We start from the raw sequence: 21,615 nt of genomic DNA on the forward strand, positions 1-21,615 counted from the left end.
CATAGTACATTAAGGCTTAAAAGTCATGAAAAAGCAATAGTATAGCAAGGCATAAAAAGTCAAAAAACAAAATCGTATAATAAGGTATAAAAACAACATAGTATATTAAGGTATCAAAATGGCATAGTATAGTGAGGCATAAAAAGTCAAAAAAACGACATAGTGGAGTAAGGCATAAAAGGACAACAAACACCATAATATTATAAGGCATAAAAACAAAAAAAAAATATATATATATGTATATATATATATATATATATATATATATATATATATATATAGAAACGCATAAAAACATGAACATAACATAGTATAGTACGGCCAAAAAAATCAAAAAACAACATAGTACAGTAAGGCAAAAAAAGCAAAAAAAACGTCATAGTATGGTAAGGCATGAAAATGACATTGTAAAGGGTCCCAGATTGGGCTTGATCTGACAACCTTTACATCATTAGGTGACAGCACTATTCATTACACCACAGAGTAAGCAAAGGCATGAAAACGACATGGTATAATAAGGCATAAAAAATCATAAAAACGACATAGAATAGTAAGGCAAACAAAGTCAAACAACTACATTGTACAGTAAGGTATAAAAACAACATAGTATAGTAAGGCATAAAAATGACATAGTATAGTAAGGCATAAAAAGTCATAAAAACAACATGGTACAAGATTCCAGATTGGGCTTGAACCTTCAACCTTTTCATCATTAAGTGACAGCACTATCCACTACACCATAGACTAAGCTAAGGAACAAATATGTTATAGTATAATAAGGCATAAAAAGTTTTAAAAAACCACATAGTATTATAAGGCATAAAAGATCATAAAAACAACATAGTATAGTAAGGGTTAAAAATAACATATTATAGTGAGGCATAAAATCACCATAGTATAGTAAGGCATAAAAAGTTATAAAAATATCATAGTGTAGTAAGGCATAAAAACAATATAGTATAGTAAAGCATAAAAGGCCATAAAAACGTCCTATTATAGTAAGGCATAAAAAAGTTAGCGTATAATAAGGCATAAAAATGGCATAGTATAGTAAGGCACAAAAAGTCATAAAAACTTCATATTATAGTAAGGCATAAAGAAGTCATAGCATAGTAAGGCATAAAAAGTAAAAAAAAAACGACATAGTATAATAGGGAATAAAAAATCATAAAAACAACATAGTATAGTAAGGCAAAAAAAAGTCAAGAAACAACAGAGGATAGTAAGGTATAAAAACAACATAGTATAGAGAGGCATAAAAATGGCATCGTATAGTAAGGCATAACAAGTCAAAAAAAAGACATCGTATAATAAGTTATAAAAATTCATAAAAAGTACATAGTATAGTAAGGCACAAAAAGAAAATAGTATAGTAAAAAAGTCATAAAAACGACATACTACAAGGTCCCAGGCGTAAAAAGTCATAGTATAGTAAGGCATAAAAAGCTATAAAATGACCTTGTATAGTAATGGTTAAAAAGTCATAAAAATTACATAGTATATAGTAAGGTATAAAAACGATATACTATCACAAGGCATAAAAATCCCCCAAAAAACCATAGTATTATAAGTCATAAAAAATCATAAAAACGACATAGTATAGTAAGGCATAAAATCACCGTACTATATTAAGGCATAAAAAGTTACAAAACCGTCATAGTATAGTAAGGCATAAAAAGTCAAAAAAAGACATAGTATAGTAAGGTATAAAAATCTCAAAAAACTACATAGTATAGTCAGGCATAAAAGTCATTAAAACTTCATAGTATAGTAAGACATACAAACTCAAAAAAAAGACATAATATGAAAAGGAATAAACAATCATAAAAACGTCATAGTATATTAAGGCATAAAAAGTAAAAAAAAACGACATAATATAGAAAGGTATAAAAAATCTTAAAAACGACAAAGTATAGTAAGGCATAAAAAGTTATAAAAACATCATAGTATAGTAAAGCATAAAAAGTTATAAAACAACAAAGTATAGTAAAACATAAATAGTCATAAAAACAACATAGTATAGTAAGGAATGAAATTGTCAAAAAACGTCATATTACTTTAAGGCATAAAATCTCTTAAATAGACATAGTATAGTAAGGCTTAAAAATGTCAAAAAATTACAAGCCACAAGGTCCCAGATTGGGCTTCAACCGCAGCATTGTCCATTACACCACAGAGTAAGCTAAGGTATAAAAACGACATTGTATAGTAAGACATAAAAACGACATAGTATAGTAAGGCATAAAAAGTAAAAAAAAAAGACACAGTATAGTAAGGCATAAAAATGGCATAGTATTATAAGGCATAAATAGTCATAAAAACAACATAGTATAGTAAGGCGTGAAAATGTCAAAAATGTCATTGTATAGTAAGGCATAAATAGTCATAAAAACAACATAGTATAGTAAGGCATGAAAATGTCAAAAAATTACAAGCCACAAGGTCCCAGATTGGGCTTGAACCGCAGCATTGTCCATTACACCACAGAGTAAGCTAAGGTATAAAAACGACATTGTATAGTAAGACATAAAAACGACATAGTATAGTAAGGCATAAAAAGTCATAAAAACAACATAGCATATTAAGGCATAAAAACGACAGTATAGTAAGGCATAAAAAGTAATAAAAATGCCATTGTATAGTAAGGCATAAAAATGTCATAGTATAGAAAGGCATAAAAAGTAACAGTGTAGTTAGACATAAAAACGTCGTAGTATAGTAAAGCATAAAAAAGTCATAGTATTCATGTTGACATTTTCATGAGATTTTTTTTTACAGATATTAAAATTATACTTTGATATATCAACCATTTTATGTTTACTCCTGCGACCAACCTCACTGCCAGTCTACAGAACACAGAAGCCAGAGTTATCTTGTTAGTTAACGCTTATTTATATGGTTCAATAGCATCGTCATCGTGGTGACGTTAGATACCACTGTGTCATTCTCACCTGATTTGAGCCTTCAGATAGCTCCCGTCCTTTTAGTCAGTCAAATAATAGCATGCTTAAATAGTTTTTTTGGAGACGTAAGCTCTTTAAGGGCACATTGGAAAGATCTAATATGACTTCACTCCAAGCATAGCACAAACGAGTTCACTCAAATATTGGTAGCAACAATTCTGTCCTCCCAAATTATTGGTAGGGACATGTCCCCACCATCCATATGCAAACCTACTTCAAGTTGTTAATATTATCTCTACCCTGGTTTCCTACATTTTTAGTATTAATGTATGCAGTGGAGTCCATAAGTGTAATACCAGTTTCCCATTCAAGTGACTGTTTCACATTATAATCATCTGAAGATCCTGGAAATACTGCTTTTCACTTTCTGCATCTGCGTTATGTTTTGAGTGTATATTTTATTCTACTTACTGTATCTGGCTAATTTATTTTGGGCTTCTTCTCAGTTTCTGATGCTACCTCTCTGTTTCTTGTGTCCAGGAGCGGTGGTCATAGCCTTTGTGGTCTGCTGGCTGCCCTATCACACTCGCCGCCTCATGTTTTGCTACATCTCTGACTGGTCCGAGTGAGTAATGATTCTTCTCAGCCTCTCATGTGAACCTCTCATGGGAACCTTCTAGAGTTTGTTAGCTCACTGGATCTCTGCAGAGATCTGTACACCAATGCTGTATATATACACACATATAGACCTTCACATGCATGATCATTTACATGCACAAATGCACAAACCCTAGTACGCACACACACAAATATTGGCTAAAGCCATCATTTAGTGGGTCATCAGTTAAGAGTGCCTGACAGACAGGAGCAGGCCAGATACATCTTCCTGATTAGATTGCCTTCATTTAACATTCTCATCCTCTCTCCCCCCTCTCTTTTTTCTCTCTGTCTTTATTAACAATCAACCCTTCTAAACTATATATTGTTTCCCTTATTAGATCAAACACACACCATTTCAGTAAATGAATGTAAGTACTTGGAAAACCTCTCTCTATAGAGACCATTTAAATGCAGGAACAGACATCTATACATCGACAGTAAACACATGGGTAACTGTAAACATACTGCCTGTTCAGTCTATTAGAAAGACAAGGAGTTGGTTCAAACATAAATATAGCTCATTTCTTTTTCCCTGATCCATCACTGATTGCAAGTTCGAAGCAGTTATTCATTATGATGAATCAAATTAATGTATTTTTCAGGTCATAATTCTTATTTTGAAATCTAAATACATTTTAATCATATCATTGATGTTCTGATACATAAAAACTGTGATCATGAAAGAAACAGACCAGTGATGAGCTTTTTTAGTTCACAGTTTCAATTTGCACATCCAGCAGGTAATTATTATTATGAATCAAAATGAATGAAATGAGAGGATCCCTTTAAATTTCACCAATTTGTAATGTCATTTGCCAGTACAGTTCTATTATTTAAGAATGTTTCCTTTAATTCTTGACTCTGTTGCCCATGAAGGCTTCATGCAGCTCTCGTTACATTTCAAGTAATATGACATTGAAATGATTGGACCACAAATATAATTTTCAGTAAACAGCATTGTCAAACCCAGTCAGTGTGGACTGTAAAATTACCCTGTAACAGCTTCAAAAGCTAGTACCGGTCAGGCGGCAGTAAACACGCTCAGTGACCCTCACCTTATAGGTTGCAGTGGTCTGTCCAGACCACAGATGTATTTAGAGGGTTTGATTTGGTGCTGCCAGACAGCCTTGATACCAGTTTGTCCCAAAAAGCATTTTCCCAATTGATCACCATGTATATACTGTCAATACACATATATAAAAAAGTAAGTAAAAGTAAATTATCACTCTTTATAGTATGTATTTTAAACCATTGAGGTTTTATATTTGTTCAACTATTCTAATTTTATGTGTGGGACATCATCACAATGCAACATCTATAGGTCCAGTGGTAAAATGTGGGAGGGGCCAGCAGGAGAGCATTTATGCACATGTGCAGTAGGCCACAAAACGCAGAACCAAACAAAGAAGCAGGAGCACTTTTCATCAGTTTTTAGTCGAGTAATAGGGTCCTAACTGGTTTCCAGTAATTTATCATTTTCTGAAAAAATATGCAGAATACTGTTACTATATCATTGTAGTTTATATTTAATTGAGGAGAATTCAAACATAAGGTTGGCTTAAACTTGTGCTTCAGGCAGACAAGAGAGCTAATCAGAGAAAAATTAGCAAAATGTAATAAGTAAAATGATGAAAGCTGCTTGTTATTTTGGACTTTAGACATGCATGAATGAACAGAAGAGACAGAGAGGCTGTAATCATTTTTTTGTAATCACTAAGCACATATGTCTCAGATATCATCATGTTTCTAGTGTTTCCACTGTTCCTCTGCATCGCTACCTGAGGAGGCGTTTGAAACATATTGTTTATCTGCCAAAAGTGTAGATTAAAGCTTCCCTTAAGCTATTTGGGCAAAGCCTACAGTTTTTATATTTTTGCAAGGATGGAGTTGCAATTTCTTTTTCTTTGAATTGAACTGTGAGACACATTGAAAGCCATTTTTTCTCATCTTTTGAACTACAGTCTTTGATTTACCTGAGAGGCAAAAAATATAATATTACTCAAATTAGCTACAATTAAGTGTATTACTTATTCATAAGAATTCTTTGTATCACATCACTAAGCAACTGGTAGCCACCCAACAATGGTTGTGAAAGTGTGAGCAGCCATTTGTCTTTAAAGAAGGTGGATTATGCTAATCCTGCACTGGCGCGTTGGTGTGTTTTCTGCATCATGAGAGAAAAGCACCGTTATTATTCTCTCAGTGGGTTTTTTTTGTTACAAGCAGCCAAGAAAACCACAGGGTACAGCATCAGCAGACAGACAGCATGAGTCAACTCTCCTGCAATGATAAGGGACAGTCTTCTTCACTTTTTGTAAGAGGTTCTCAGGTTGCCTTCTGCATGGTAAAAGGCGACAATAAAATAAGGTCACTTAGTCAAAGTCAGCTGGAAAGGATATGCAGAAAATTTGATTTTTTTGATCTTGTCTACTCGCCTGTTGAGATTTCCTCAGCTATCAGTTTTGTTAGACACTAGTGCTTAGACACCAGACAGACAGAGACAGTGAAGGAGTACAACCAAATATCAATATATTTATATATAAAAAAAAACGAAATTAATGTTTAATACTGTTTTTAAAAACTTCCCATCCCTCATAATCACTGCAAAATCAAAGCATATAAATATTTTAGTAATAATTGAATTCAGATTGCTTTAACTCCCTTAACAGAGCTATTTGTAAGTTTTGCCATTGCAACATAGGCAACGTTAGCAGTAATACCTGTTTACCTACCAGCCTGGAAGAAACGTTGAGAGTTCAGCATCAAACTTCATTCCTTTACTCACCAAGAGCTACTATCACTTCTTATCCTCTACTGAAGTTAGCATGCTAACCAGCTAGCAACAGTCAGACTGTCTTGTCACTTACCGATACTGAGTCACTGTAGTGTCCTGTCTGCTCTGAAGAAGTAGCGCTACTTAGAGGGTGAATTATAACCTCTTGCATTATAAACACAACAATGGGTGAAGTTCTTGCCAAGACTCGTAATTAAACAGCTGTTGATAGTAATCTTATATATCTATACACTATATATGTGTTTTGATGTTGATGGGAAGGACAGCTAAAATGTCCCCAGACTCAGCATGGTAAAATTTACCATGCTGAGTTTGGGGACATTTTAGTCCCCAAACTCAGCATGTAAATTCAATCATTTACCAGCTAAATGACTGAATTGACGAATCACCTCAATCCCTACTGGACACAAACCAGTCCTGCATTGTGATTGCGATTGCCCCCAGACAATAAATATGAAACAAAAATCGAGTGTTGATATGTGAGACAATAACAGAAATGGGTCTCTATGGTGAAATGTCCAAATCACAGAAAATAACACAGGAGCCTCAGGACATGTTGACTGGATTTTTCTGATTTCATGCCAAAAAGGACCCAGGGCAGATGGCTTTGAATTGGGATTGGGAGGTATCAGTGAGTGTTGTAGGGCCTGGTAGCAGTCACAACCACTGAAATATTTTTGCTTTTGTTTCTGAGTAGCAGCAGTCTTCTTTGGTAAATTTGTCCAGATTGAATCTGCCAAAAGAGGAAACTGACTGATGTGCATGAAGCACAGAATCACCACATTTGAAAACTCTGCCCTTGTATCCCAGAGTTTGCCCAACGCCATGTTTAATTATAATGAAAAATGTCTGCTGCTTGAGGGATTTTTACAAAAGACAAAATTCTACCTGAGCAAAGATTTAAACACATCTCATTGTTCATGTGTCATCCTCCATTACATAAACAAAGCCCCACAGAATTGCAGAATAGAGTATATATAAAGAAAAGGTCATGTTCAATCCTATCCCTGTTGTCCCTTTCAATCCTACCCTCAGTCATCTTTAATGGTGTCCCTATATGCAGACAGACACACACATCATTGACTTTCTGCACACTTCAGTGACCCTTGTCCGTTGCGAGAGGAGAACAGATCAATACAGCTGATTCTAGTAACTGACACGACGCTCAGGAGTATCTATACTATGTGTTAGGGCATATTGATATGTTATGACTTATAACCTTTTGCTTTACCTTTGTTGTCTGCTGTTTGCATGCGTCGTTGTCTTATCTCATCCCCTTTCTCTGTCATATACCCTCTATTTAGTATCCATTCATAACTGCTTTGACTGTGCAAAGAAAGAAATACAATACTGTATGTTCTCATGAGAGACATTTTGGTGGTTAAATTATCCATAAAGAGATGATAACATCACCACCAAGAGCACGCATATAGTCTATGTTCCCTGGGAAATCCTTGGACATCATTTGCTCTGGTGCTACACCAGTACACTTCCCAGACAGCAAAGGAAATCCAGCCCATACTTTGGCCATGCTTGTTTTCTTCTAGTCCTGTATAAGCCTGGTTCCCCGGCCCGAATCTGGCCCATATATAGCATGTATATGTACCACATCTGGACCAATTCTGGTGCACATACAAAATATCTTCTGGCTATCAGTCAATACCAGAGGATAACAGCTGGATTCTATATGGGCCAGACTCGGGCCTAGGACCAAGGCATACGTTAGGACAGAAGTTTCTTTTTGCAAGCTGTGTTAGAGTTGCACAGATCTTCAGTATCAATTTACACTGTATTTGCTCAAACTTGGAAAAGGAATATATTTTAGAGTTTCTTTTTGTCTGTGATAGAGCACCGTATTTGTGCTCTCCAGGGGTGTAGATGTTTGGTTCTGACTGATGACATCTGAACTAGGCTTGGGCTTCGCCCAAATATCATGATGTATGATATTATCTCAGGGAGGGGAGTTATAATAATATAGTTGTATATTCAAAGTGTTATTTGTAACAGTGCACAGTAAGCAAAGCAGTGAAATGCAGGTGAAAAATCATTACATCATTAAGCACTACCTCTGTTAGTCTGTGAGTCCATATGTTGCTGAGGTTACTGTTCTACTCTGTTGCAGTGAGTTTTGGCAGTCTGGTCATTTTCCACCTCTAATACTAAACCCTTCATACAGTGACAGGTGACACTAGACTCCCTTCTCTCTGTAATGGAGGACGACCGCAGCACTTGTGCAGGAGCTGCAATAATCAAGTCCCAAAAAATCTGCCCAAAGAGAAAGATTGACCAAAAGAGTATGCATGTGGAGTTTTGCTCGCTTGCTCTTTCTCAGATACCATGAGACAGTAGGGTGACAAATACATTTTATATTTATGTTAAAACTAAAAAAAAATTCCATCATCCTCTCAGAGGCTTCAGGTTGTGATACTGTTTCCACAAATATGTCCAAAAACATTTCTGTTAAAAAATGGAAAAATATCCACACCAGTTGCCAAACATGAAGATTCATTCTGCCTTTAAGCATGTACATGCTTGAAGTGTTTTCCCAACTTAGTACCCCCATGGCACTGAAATGCTTGCTCTCTTTGGAATTGGAATGTGTAGTCTTTTTTCTGCTCCTCATCTTCCACTTGTTTCCTTCCTTACTCTCTCGGTTCCCCTCCAATCTCGTGTCCCATTAAATGTAATCTGTACATCCTTAATGTCCCTCTCTCCTCCTGCTGTGTAGCTTAATCTCCTTCTTCCTCCGTCTCTGCAGCAGCAGCAAGAGAGATAGATCAGTCAGTTAAATTCATAGGTTCATACCTCACTTATGTATTTTAGAGCGTACAATAATATTTTTTAAATTGGATAGGCTATAATAAAGAAATAAAAGGATTTCATGTCTTTATAGTTAGATTGCAAATAGAATGAATATGCTCCTTTTACAGAGGGTTTCACTTGCAGTGGTGCGGTTTATGGTTGCCCATGCAAAGAAAAATCTGTATCCTTTTCAGACAGCTGAAGATTAGATCTGCACTTAAAGGACTTCAAAAGCTTATCTCACTCTTCATGTGTCTATAAATTCCAGCATTGAAAATGTTTCTTCCTATCTCTTCTTCCCGTCCTCTTACTGTAGCTTTGACAGCATTAATAAAGGCTGAGGCTGGCAGAGGGCCTACGGCTTTAACTTGGAGACACTTCTTCAGTAGTTGATCTGTTGATGGCGTTGGAAGCATCTCTGGTAGGGGACCAATGAGGCCTCAAATGAGCAGTGACATCTAAAGAGAAGATTATTGAGTTAGTGTAATACATGCTCACCAGCCATTAGTAAGCACCAGGCATCACTCAGTCTGGTTGGCTGAATAAATCTTCTTACCCTGTCAATTCTCAGCACAAAAACTCTAAAGTATCTGCCCAGTGGAATAAATTAAGATACAATTTCCACTCACATTATACGGTACATTCTTTATAGTTAAACGAGGAGAGAGCTGCCCTTAGCCTTTCTGTGACCCTTGGTGAGATTTTTACTTTAAGACGTCCACATCTACATCTTAACCAACTTTGTGTGCCCCGATTGCGTCAGCTCAAGTTGGAAGTGTTTTAATCACTTTTTGGGTCAGGCTGTGTGCATGCATAGTATAACTTTACTGCCAAAGACTTGAAAGTACCGCTACAATCACATGATATAAAATTGAAATGAAGGTCACTGAATAATTCTTCAAAACCGGATTCAATAAAATCTGGATGGACACAGGGTCAGTAATTTATTAAATTGAAACAAAAACGACTCTACTGTTTTCAATATCTGTATCTGTCTATAGTTTTGGTCACAACAGAAAGTGGCACAGAGAAATTCATCAATGCATCTTTGCAAATAGCACTAGAAGCTCAGAAGCATAGTGACATCTGGCAAAGCTAGTTGGCATACTAATGTAGCTGAGAAGCTTACTGCTAACATGCTAGCCAGCTGGCAACATAATAGTGAGTTCCGACAACTTTAACTAGCTAAATTGGTAATGTGACAAGTTCACACAGTTTATTCATGAGACCTACTTATATATTTTATTATTATCACATAATTGTCTACAACACCTTCTTGTGGGAACACCATGCTAGTGTTTCAATATCCTTTTAAAAAAGACAGACTCATCTAAATCAAAATTCTTTTAGATTTAAGATTCTTTCCTTGGATCAATAAATATTGTGACCATGTTTTGATGTCAAATGAAATAAAAAGACTAAATAATAAAGGCTTGGTCAGACCACAGCATCATAGGCCACAAAGGTACCGTACGGAGGGTTTCTGCTTTGCATTCCCAGCTGTGCCCTGAACTAGGACACAGTTCATGAAATATAATTTGTCCACAAGTCTGCATGAACTGTGTGAGCTAAAAACTTGGCATTGTGTAATGGAGAGAATATATACTACATATAAGAAAATAAAAATGTTTTTTGTCTATGTAGTGTCTAGTCAAAAATGCCACACTTCAGTAAAATGTCTGTATAATTTGATAATATTGCATTGATGTTTAATATGCCACATCTTATTATTTAGTACGTTTGCTACACAAAATAATATTTCTCTGTCTTCTGTTTTCTCACAGTGACTTGTATGACTTCTACCACTATTTCTACATGCTGACCAACATCCTGTTCTACGTCAGCTCGGCCATAAATCCGATCCTCTACAACCTGGTGTCAGCCACCTACCGCCAGATCTTCTTCTCCACACTGCGCTACTTCTGCATGCCGTGCCGACGTACGCCCAGGAGGCACCCCCACCCCCTGACCCGCCACTCTATTAGCATCTCCAGCAACCACACCCTCTCCACCAACATCATCAAAGAGACGGCGTACTGATTGGACTGCATTACACTTTCTCTTACTAAGAATCAATCCGCTGCCATTTTGTGGTTACTGGTCCAACTTCATCAAATAAATTCTGGTACTGAGTTGGCAAGGCTAACAGATCCACTACTTGGACACATCGCCATTGTCATGTAGGGTCAGGTGTCCCAGTTCAAGCTGGGTGTCCTGACAAATATTTGTAAAACACAGTTTTCAACAAATTGTCCTGGTTTTCACTTCGATTGGAAATAATGATCATAATATTATAGTTGTTTTCAGTGCTTACATAGACATTTATCATGTCCTATACCAATCATTAGACATATTACCTAACCGATATAAAAATTTTAACGGTGCGGCGTGTGGCATGACTTCAACACTGATTGGTCTGCATGTGTGTCAATCAATCAATGTGGCGTTGTCAAGGCAGTTGCTAGCCTATGAGTCATGGTGGTTCTTTCTGACAGAACTTGTCAGTATGCTAACGGTTAGCTGTCTTGTCATGCTGATGAGATCGGCAATTGGTCTTTTCCAAAGAGGTCCAGGAGGCTTACTTACTTAACTTCCTTCAGACATTCATGGCAACCATGGTGTTAAAAGTTGCGCTCGGGAGGTGTAATAAGAGCTGGAATAAATGTCCCCCATCCTGATGAATACGCCTATGGTGCATGCATAAATGCATATATGTGTGCATGCATGAAGGTGCAGCGCACTTAATGGTCCTGGTTTTGGGGGTTTGGGGTCATCCTTGCCAGGTGCCCAGTCTGAGACCACTGTGATTTCATTTCAGATGCACATTTTATCACAAATTGTTGGGTCTTTTATTGTTACAGTTATTGTATATAGTTATTGTATCTTTGTTCAGCATAACATGAGTTTGTGAAATGAAAGAGAGAAAAAATAAAATAAAATATGACAATGGATAAATGAAAAACAGGGAGGAGGATAGATAATGGATATGTGAATGTTTTATACAGTATGTTACATGTTTATATTGGACCAATCATCTACACTTGCTTGGTGCTATACAGTATAAATGACTGGTGTTTCAGTGTTTTAAAGCATCAATCTCTGAAAAAAAAAAAAACAACAATGAATAGCTTCTGGCAATACTTGCACCTCAACAAATTCTCATGTCAGCCTCCTTTGTGCTATTTTGGATGAGCATCTGTGGATAATCCCTCCATTGATGTTAGAAAAAAAGGATCCAAAGAGTAGGTATTTCTCTTTCATAGATCTGAGTTGCACTGAGTTGCACGGTGTAGGACGAATCTCTTGCATCACTGTCACTTGCCTGTCTTGTTTTGATTTTTTTTACAACTGCTTTTTGACAAAATGTTAGTGGGTGTGTCCAGATAATGTTGTATCTGAATGTTCCAAGATAATTTGGCAAAATGGAGGGGGTTCTTGTCACACTGCTTAGTACAAGAAGACATTATGATTACCTCTGGTAATAGCCTGTATTCATAAACGCCTTTAGAAGATGTAATGTAAGAGCAGAAGTGGCTGTAATTGATTATTTGTACAGGTGTGACCATGTGGAGCAAATAACACATGGTAGACATTAATTAATGTACTGACACAAGCATGCTTATGCTGAACATAATATCTGGCCTGTGTGGGCAGAGGAAGCAGCACTTAGACAGACACAGTGCCCCCACTCTAATGCTTTCCCACCAGCCGCTGCTTGAGAAATCAGAGATCTGGGGACTTTTCGATGAAGAGGAAGACGAGGATACGAAACAAATCTTCAGCTAAAGCGCACAAAGATTTCTACGGAGGATTATAGAAATGCAATTGCCATCATATATCCATGTGCCAGCAACAGCATTTTAAAAGGCCATTTTGACCTGAAGTGCATTTCCTATTAGCCTCCTGCAAATTATTATTAGCCCAGTGCACCATCCCAGTAACCCTTGGAATTACATCCGATTCCACACATCATGATTTATGTTCAGTGCCACTGCAGGAAATATTGTGCCCTTGATTTAACGAGGCAGAACGTGAGGGTGGGGAAGTCAAGGAGGCCACAGACTTGCAGTTTGTGTTTGCTGTTTTTATTAACTGTAACCACGTCGTGTCGTCAAGGTTGCCTTTATTTTCCAATAACAATGGTCTTTCCTCAACCTCAATCATACCTTCACCAAGTGTTTTACACACTGGTTCATGCATCCAAGTGCGCCTGAGGGCAAAAGTGTTTATAGTTGCTCTAAACAGCAACACTCAAACAAGGATAGCCGCGTACACCTCAGGTTGAATATCTGGCCTATTGCCACATGATGTGGGCTTAATTTTCAGACTGTGAGTTACAGAAAAATACAGAAAGATGAAGGGGGTTACAGAGTTGGTGTTTCAGCCATATGAAGCATACTGTCACCTTAACCATAACCATACCTCAGCCAGAGTTTATTTGCAATAATCGTGATCTATAAATCGCATTAACCATACCGTAGTTGCTACAAAAAGACATTGCATGAAGCAAGAATGTAATCAGAGGTTTTGCAGAAACGTCCAATATTGATGTTTTTGTTTTGCAATAGGTTTATCTGCAAATCTGCATCTTGCACTACTTAGTGTTGCTGTATTCTATTAACGTGCCCACCCTGTTACTGTTATTGACTGTACTGATTACAACTTCAGACACTGTATAAGCAAATTGTAAGAAGTACCTGACTTTACACACAAAATCCTACTGAGAACAGGCAATATACTTATTTACTTACTGCATGATCTAATGTTACGGCAAGCTAAACTGAATCTTGTCAGTATGGTTGGGTCTCAGACCTTTGGACCCCACTGCATATCAAACATTAAAACAGGCCAGCTGTTTTAAATGTGTCATCATAATCGTATTAGTGAAATTGGCTGAGCTTTTCTCTGTAAGGAGTGACGTGTTGCTTGTGCTGTCAGTATCCTGAAGCACCCGTGTGTAGAGTGTGAGCGTAATGATTTCTCCACACATGCACTTGTAAATTCCCAACAGAGTTCAAGTAATTTACAATTTATGTTACTTGTTAATGTGCTTCTGCACAAGTCACTTATGTTTCTTGCTTTAAAGGGATCTATGAATCAACAGCACTTGACCATTTTATTCACAGTCATTTTCAGCTGGTGGTGAGAGAACTCAGACTGTCACTCTCACTGATTTCAATTTGCCACCAAAGTGGCCAACTAAAGTGATGAGGATTCAGGGGATCACCAGTTATACTGAGTTATTACAGTTCAACCTGAGGGGAATATGGAGGTCTCTATAGTTTTTCATAATACTACAGTTGTGCAAAAAGATAAGCAACAGTTACATGTCTATGTATTCAGCATTTACCACCTTAAAGTGGCAATGAGATAACACAAGGGTGATGAAAAGTATTGCATTATTTATATGTTTGCAGTCTTAGGAACCCTGTGTCTGTATTTAACTGGCGAATTATGAGTCGACTTTTATTATGAAGTAGTCACAGAAAGAGAAAAGTGTTTGTTAGTCTACAAATCAAAACAACATTCATTTTTGGCATATTTCTGACAGAAGATCAATTTGAAATATTGCAGGCACTAGTGGAAGAAAGAGCAGCCATAGTGAGCTGTAACATGAAGAGCTGCAGGCAACAGGCTGCACACATCCCACTTCACAGCAGTTTGACCAACTCCTCTCACTGTGTTGTGCTGTGCAGCATGAAATTAGATCACAGCTGCTCACAGATTGATGGAAAAAGGTTATTTGCAGACATTATTTAATCAACAATAGTTTGTTTTCCTGGCACCACAATTTTGTGACCTGTAGTATTAAACCACATAAGCTGTTACTACCAGTAACTAAAACTGTTGCCAAATCAACCAGGAGTGAAATTTAATCAATTAGAATAAACCTACAATGTTCCCCAGCGCTTTTGTTATACTGTAATAAATATATGACACTCTCGCCATCTTCTCAGTGCATATCACAGCAGTAAATTGCCAAAAAAATTGTCATTTTTAATAAAGTGTACATAGTTATTATTGGTGAAAGTTATTTGCTGAGTTTTGTATTGGTGGATATGGCTCTGTGTTCCTGTACAGTACCTGTGTTGTTGTTGAATCTGTATATACTGTATGCTCTATTAAAACTTCATTCGGGCCAACCATCAGATTCCCTTTCCCACAGCTTCACCAGCCATATTGAATGGAGTACATGAAAAAAAAAAAGATAAGCGGAGATAAGCTTTGCCAGCCCAGAGGAATCGTCTGCCCTGCTAATCATATGGGGACTAGACATCGTTCTATCCTAGGCAGATCTATCCTTCATCATACAGGCACCGCTGCCTGACCATGTGCGTTCTATTCTGTACAGTTCTGCAGCTTACTGAAGATCCAAACCAAAATTTGCTCTCAAGTTTTCCTCTCTGGATCATCATACAAACGCTCATCATGAAATCTAGATTTTACAGTTTAATTATTTTTTTCTTTTTCCACGGGGCATCCGGACATGACATCCTAGTAACACCTCTGCTGTATATCCCTTTAAATGTACAAACTATTCAGACTGTACTCTCGACTTTGCAGTACAGACCTGCACATGGATGTGTATAACTTGAATGTGTCTTAAGCTACATCCACACTACTACATTTCAGTTTTAAAACACATCTCTTTTGTCACGTTTACTCCTGGTGTCCACACGCCTTCGAAACGCTTCTGACTCCGTTTTATATTGAAAAGTCTGTGCTTGAGTGGTAGTCTGGACTGGAAGAAACAGAGACCTTTGGAAACAATGACGTAAACACACATGGTCGCTCCCTGATTGAGTCTTTTCAGTCACAAATGCCAGTGATGAATGCAACATGGTTGATATATTACAAACATTGCTGACCTCGCTGTCTTTGCTAGCAGCGGTTGTTCCTTGTCCGTATTATTTTCTGCAACTAATCAACTGCAGAGAATACAATCTGCTTCCTGTTTACACCTACACACGCATACCCAGTGTGTGTGACTGGTCACGCAATATGTGTTTTCAGGTGTGTTAGTTATGGAGCTAAATAGTCGTCGATCGATTTTGTTTTGAAGCTCTGTTTTAAAATAAAAATGTAGTGGTGTGGACTTAGCCTTAACCCAGTGTTCATTGTATTTAAATAAAAGGAATATTTTGCTCATTTTAGTTGATGATTCAGATCAGCCATGTTTAACTGTATATCACAGAATGTTATTTCATTATAAAAAGAAATAATAAAAGAATTAAGACATTCTACACTGTTGTACTGACTTTGCTGTTTGCAGTGTTTCCTTTGTCTCTCGTCTCTCTTGTCTTATTCCCGCCCCACTGTCTCTCTCACAGGTATGTAAGGCTATACAAAGAGAAGTGTACACCTACACATAAATGCACATGCACGCGCACACACACACACACACACACACACACACACACACACTCTACTTAGCAGAACAGTGTATGACCTTTTCTAAAGTGCACTCATAACAATTAATAGCTGGCTTAAAAAAAGATTACTCACAAAGCACATGCATCTCAGCACAGAGGGTTGTTGTCTTATCAAACAAGCCACATGTCTTACTAAAGATGATGTCTGAGGAATAACATGGGACATTACCAGGCTGTGTCCCCTGTGAAGCAGGAACTCAAACACCATGGCAAAGCGTTGGCGGCTGTTTCGTCAGACACAGAAGGGGTTTGAATTACCATGTTGGCTGAATATAAGATACGTTTTCTCTCCTGTCATGAGAGCAGCGACAGGCCTGACCAACAAAACAACCAACTAAACTAAATAAAGCCTATTAGTTTTTGCTCTGACCAACCGGAGATGTTTCTTCTCAGCTTTGGGAAATATCTCTAACACTGGGAGCTTGGATCAGTTAAGTCTTAGATGTTATTTCTGTTTTTGATTGCTTAAACGTAGCTGCTGCTGACAGTTATCATGTATGTCCCACAGCACACAAGTGATTGACAGCTGAGTACATGTTTCCTAGCAACAGCAAAATGTCTGCCACTGCAAAGGGGAAAAAAAGCCTCAGAGTAATCTGGACTGAACCTGCAGGGGAGGAAAGCAATGCTATGTGCCTCACTGGTGTCCACTGTCACCCTAAGGCACTGGAGCATTCATTCGCTGCCGCGCCAGAAAAATGAAGTCCTGGTTTCTCCCAAATACACTGTGTGCTGTATACAGTCTCGCTTACATCTCAGATTGCATGCAGTCCTCAGCTAAAGCATATTCCCTTCCTGGGAGGGTGTGGATAGGTGGGATATGCTATGTGTAATTTTCCAAATTTCTGTGTATCAGCTGTGTTGTTTGTTTATTTTTTATGTTCAGAATTTGAGCTCAACCTTCATGGAAGTTAAGACAAGGCAAGGGAAATTTATTACCGCATAAAAGAAGGAATTAAAAATAACCTTTAAAATAATGAATAAAAGAATATGTGAACATGTACAGATTTAGAGGTAATCCTGACACAAAAATGCAAATGAAGACATAAAAGAAATCAACATAACATTTGAAACAAGCGGAGAATAATCATGTTACAGCATAATTTGAGTATTTTCTAATTGTATCTTATTGTAGAGCTGATAGCAATTGCATTGTATTTGATTTCTAGTCAACCAAGTGTTTGCTCATGGGGGAATATTGGATCTCTGTAAATAATATTTTAAATAGTCTATGTGAAAGTGTATGAAAATTGCCCTGAGATCACTTCTGTTATGATGGCGCAATATAAATAAAACTGAATTGACTAGTCCCATTCACTTGTGTCTGTGTCTCACTCAGTCAGTTTTTACTTGATGTAATGCAAAGTGACATAAGGATAACGGATTTTTTGATAATCATCCGTCCATATATCCAAGGTTACTTCTCCGCTCTGTTGCTGTCAATCAGCCGCATCCTCACTTCTGCGGTGATGATGAATGATGGGAGAGAGGTTGTTTCATAGGCATTCACAATAAAACAAATCATGGCAGCCATTTAGTCTCGATTTTAGATGTTAAAAAAAACGGTGCCTTTTGTTTTTTTCTCATGTTTATTTCACCCGCTTCATTTTTATATAAATATATTTCTTACATATACTTTTGCAGATTAATCGCCGCAGGACTGTGGTGAGTATTGCTCTTACTACTTACTTACTTAGAGCCCAATGCACACCACTTTAACTTGAAGAGAAATTCAAAGCTTGACAGGCCTGTGCTTTGTTATAATTGCTATGGCTATAATTGGACAACTGCTAGTGAACAGATGAGCCCTAGACCTTTTTGTTGTGGAGTACCAAAAAGAAGTGCTTCAGTTTTCCTACGCTTTACAGGAATAAAAGAGTCCTAATGTAGAAACAAATCTACATTTACATTTATTCTCAAATAGATGAATTTTCAGCAATATTTCACAGTTTTGCAAAATTTCAAGCTTGTAAGTGTTGGATTTATTGGTTTGGTGGAGTTTTCTCTGCTGCTGAACATTTCTTGCTGGGTGGTGAGTGACAAAAGCTTCAACCATTGTTGTCATTATAATACTTCAGTAGAAGAAAAGATGTTATAGAAACAAGAGTTAACATCGCTAGAGACAGCTGCTGGCAAGTAAGGGAATGAAGTTTGATGCTGAACTCGCAGCATTTCTAGACTGGTGAATAAACAGCTGTTAATGCTAACGCTAGCTATGTAGCAATTGCAAAACTTACAAATCGCTCCTTTTTTAAAGTGGCAATAATTAAATATCTTAGTTTAAGAAGTAACAATTTTAAAGTTACGTCAAAAATGCCTATGTGTTGTGCAGCAGGGATATCTACTGCTAACCAGCCAGTCCCGTCTGGTAATTCCACTTTCTACTTCAAAAGGCAATAATGAGTGTCTGTAGTTCCAGTCTGCCCTCAGTCTAACATGAGAGGATGAAGATGTTGTAACTGTGAGTAGCCATAAACCTCTGTTGCAGTGACATTCCACCGCTCTTACCTCAAGCTCAGATATTGATGCTTCTGCTCCAGCTGCTCTCCCTCATGTTTCTCTACCTCTCAGGACTCGTCCTCTACTCCCACCACCACTACATCCTCACTGTCTCTCTGACTGGGCAGACTAGGTGGGAAGTCTTCATTGTAAGTCTAAGAATAAGATGGCAATGGAGGCTACGCCCATCTTTATGTACAATCTATGGTTATTTCCCAATCCATGCAGGTTTATCGACATGTCCACAGCTGCCCTCTGCTGAGGTTAGATTTATTCAAGCTAACATTACCTCAACATGAGGGTTGAAAATTGTTTGTGAGTGCAGAGACACACAGCATGCCCTTATGCGCACCCTGAATGACAGGAACACAGAGAGGGGCCTCTAAAAACGTTATAAATTTTTACCTGATTCAGCAGCTTACTGGGATTTGCCCCATTATGACCGATGGCCAGTCCAACTATGGCAAACTTTCTGGTGATATGCTGCCCCCTATTTGTTTGGAGTATAAATTTGGCAGATGGCCAATTCATAAACATTGGCTCCTTTCCATTTTAAAGGTCTATACATATATTGTACCAATTTTACTTGAAATCTTTCATTTACCCTTGGTCTAGAGCCTCTCTCCATCCAGTCGGATAAATAGAACCCCCCCCCCCTTCTAGCCAGAGGAGCAGGATGTGAAATTACAATTCTCTTCCTTGTCCCTCTCTGTCCACTCTATTCCATTCTGCCCAATGGAAATTTAAGCACATGGCAGACCACAACTAACCAGTCTATATATCACTTCTGAGTGGGAGAATGCTTTCTTTAATGATCAGCCGCAGAATTCAAGTGGTAGCATTCGAATTGGTTTATCGTGGCAGGCTGACATTCACACTCACTCTCTCTCTCTCACACACAAACACACACACACACACACACACACACACACACACACACACACACACACACACACACACACACACACACACACACACACACACACACACACGCTTTGGGACAGCGAGAGAGGAGCTTTCTATTACATCAATTGAAACAGGGATATTAATCAAACCATTTGGTGCAAATGAAAAACAGCTTCTCATTCTTTATGTTGTTGTCTTTGGCTTTCATTTCTCCATCTCTTTTACTTTCTTGCATTGGTCACCCCTTGATCTCATCCTTATTTCAATTTGAGTCAATTAAATGTCTCCTGTGGAGTTTTCATTGTAAACAAACAAGTTTGGTTTACATTCAGCATGCATTTGCAATCTTCAGAAATATTTATCATGACACCCGGGTGCATGTGCATCCTTGAGCACATGCTGTTATAAATTACTTCAGAAACGCATAGAAAAAAAGCCAGACTTGAATACTTTCATATATTGTTTGCTTGTTTTGCATGAAAAACCTTCAGCATAAATTCCACCTGGATCTCTGGAAATCATCAGCACCACAGGTAACTGGAAAATTCAACAAACAAGAAGTGGATAAAAGCTTCGGGTTGTTGGGAAGAGTCTGTTTCTCAGATAGAAGAAACCATAATCCCATTCTTAGTCTGTCACTTACATGGCTAGTCCCCCTTACCCAGGGGAACACTTCATCACATTCTTGCAGGGGTAAGCTGCTGGACAGAAGAGACCTGCGTTAGGCCTGCTGGTCAGAATGAATGGCATGACAGTTTACAAAGCAGCCTTGCAGGCAGCAAGCAGCGATGCAGAGCCATTTGTAGCCAGGCCGTCACCGAGGCGTGACGCTCATGATGATGCATTGCAGCCTGCGAGGCAGAGGATGTTGTCGCTCAATGACACTAATCCATCCACTTCCACAGAATTCACATTAAATAAAAAAAGAACTAAGGCTTTTATTTCCCCCCTCTCTAATTTAATTAATCTCCAGCAGTGGAGTACTACAAAATGTATACTCAACATTCAAAAATGAAGTGCTTAATTGCACATGCACAGGTCAAAATGCTGATTCTCATGTTAACATTACATGCAAGTTGCAGTTTAAGTAGAAACACTTGAAGGACTTGGAGTGTCAATTGAAGAGCAGAGCTGAAAGCAGCTAAGGATGAATGGTGGATGAATTGGTTGAACACAGGACTTTTACCCAGGAAAATGGGGTTCATGTCCAGCAAAACTCCATAGTTAGGTTGATTTTCTGCCCGAAAGCCTTAAAGGCAAACTTCTCCCATGACCCCCGTAGTCAGTTGTGGAGCCTCTGCAGCCGTTGAAATGTGAGGGTGATCCAGGATGTGGCAGGATTCAAGTCTGGCTTCTGCTTTTCCCTGATATTAAGCCTGAATATATTCCATTTCTCCTCAACCACGTAAACAAGGCAAACTGTTTAAATTATTATCATTGGTTATAGAAATCCAAGATAACATCAAATAGCATTAAAGAATTGCAGAACAGAGCGTCAATAGTTTCATTAATATCAATACTGTGCATTTATCACTAAGTATGATTTTAGTTTTCATTTAGTTTTTGTGGTATAAAATCATTACAGTGTGTGTGAGACTGCGCTGTCAGTCACACAGAG

General features: G+C 37.8%; 1 protein-coding gene across 1 annotated transcript in view; it reads left to right on the forward strand.

The window, feature by feature from the left end:
* Window positions 1-15,305, forward strand: part of ntsr1 (neurotensin receptor 1 (high affinity)) — a 64,608-nt gene extending 49,303 nt beyond the window's left edge. The window contains exons 3-4 of the mRNA XM_023415549.2: window positions 3,444-3,528; window positions 10,944-15,305. Coding sequence (XP_023271317.2) covers window positions 3,444-3,528; window positions 10,944-11,199 — 341 coding nt within the window. The 3' untranslated portion in view covers window positions 11,200-15,305. The remainder of the gene's footprint in view (window positions 1-3,443; window positions 3,529-10,943) is intronic.
* The last annotated feature ends 6,310 nt before the right edge of the window (window positions 15,306-21,615 follow it).

This window comes from Seriola lalandi, unplaced genomic scaffold (genome assembly GCF_002814215.2).
Source record: "Seriola lalandi dorsalis isolate HSWRI2012SDOR001 ecotype SW California unplaced genomic scaffold, Sedor1 jcf7180002054554, whole genome shotgun sequence".
NCBI classification, from domain to species: domain Eukaryota; kingdom Metazoa; phylum Chordata; class Actinopteri; order Carangiformes; family Carangidae; genus Seriola; species Seriola lalandi.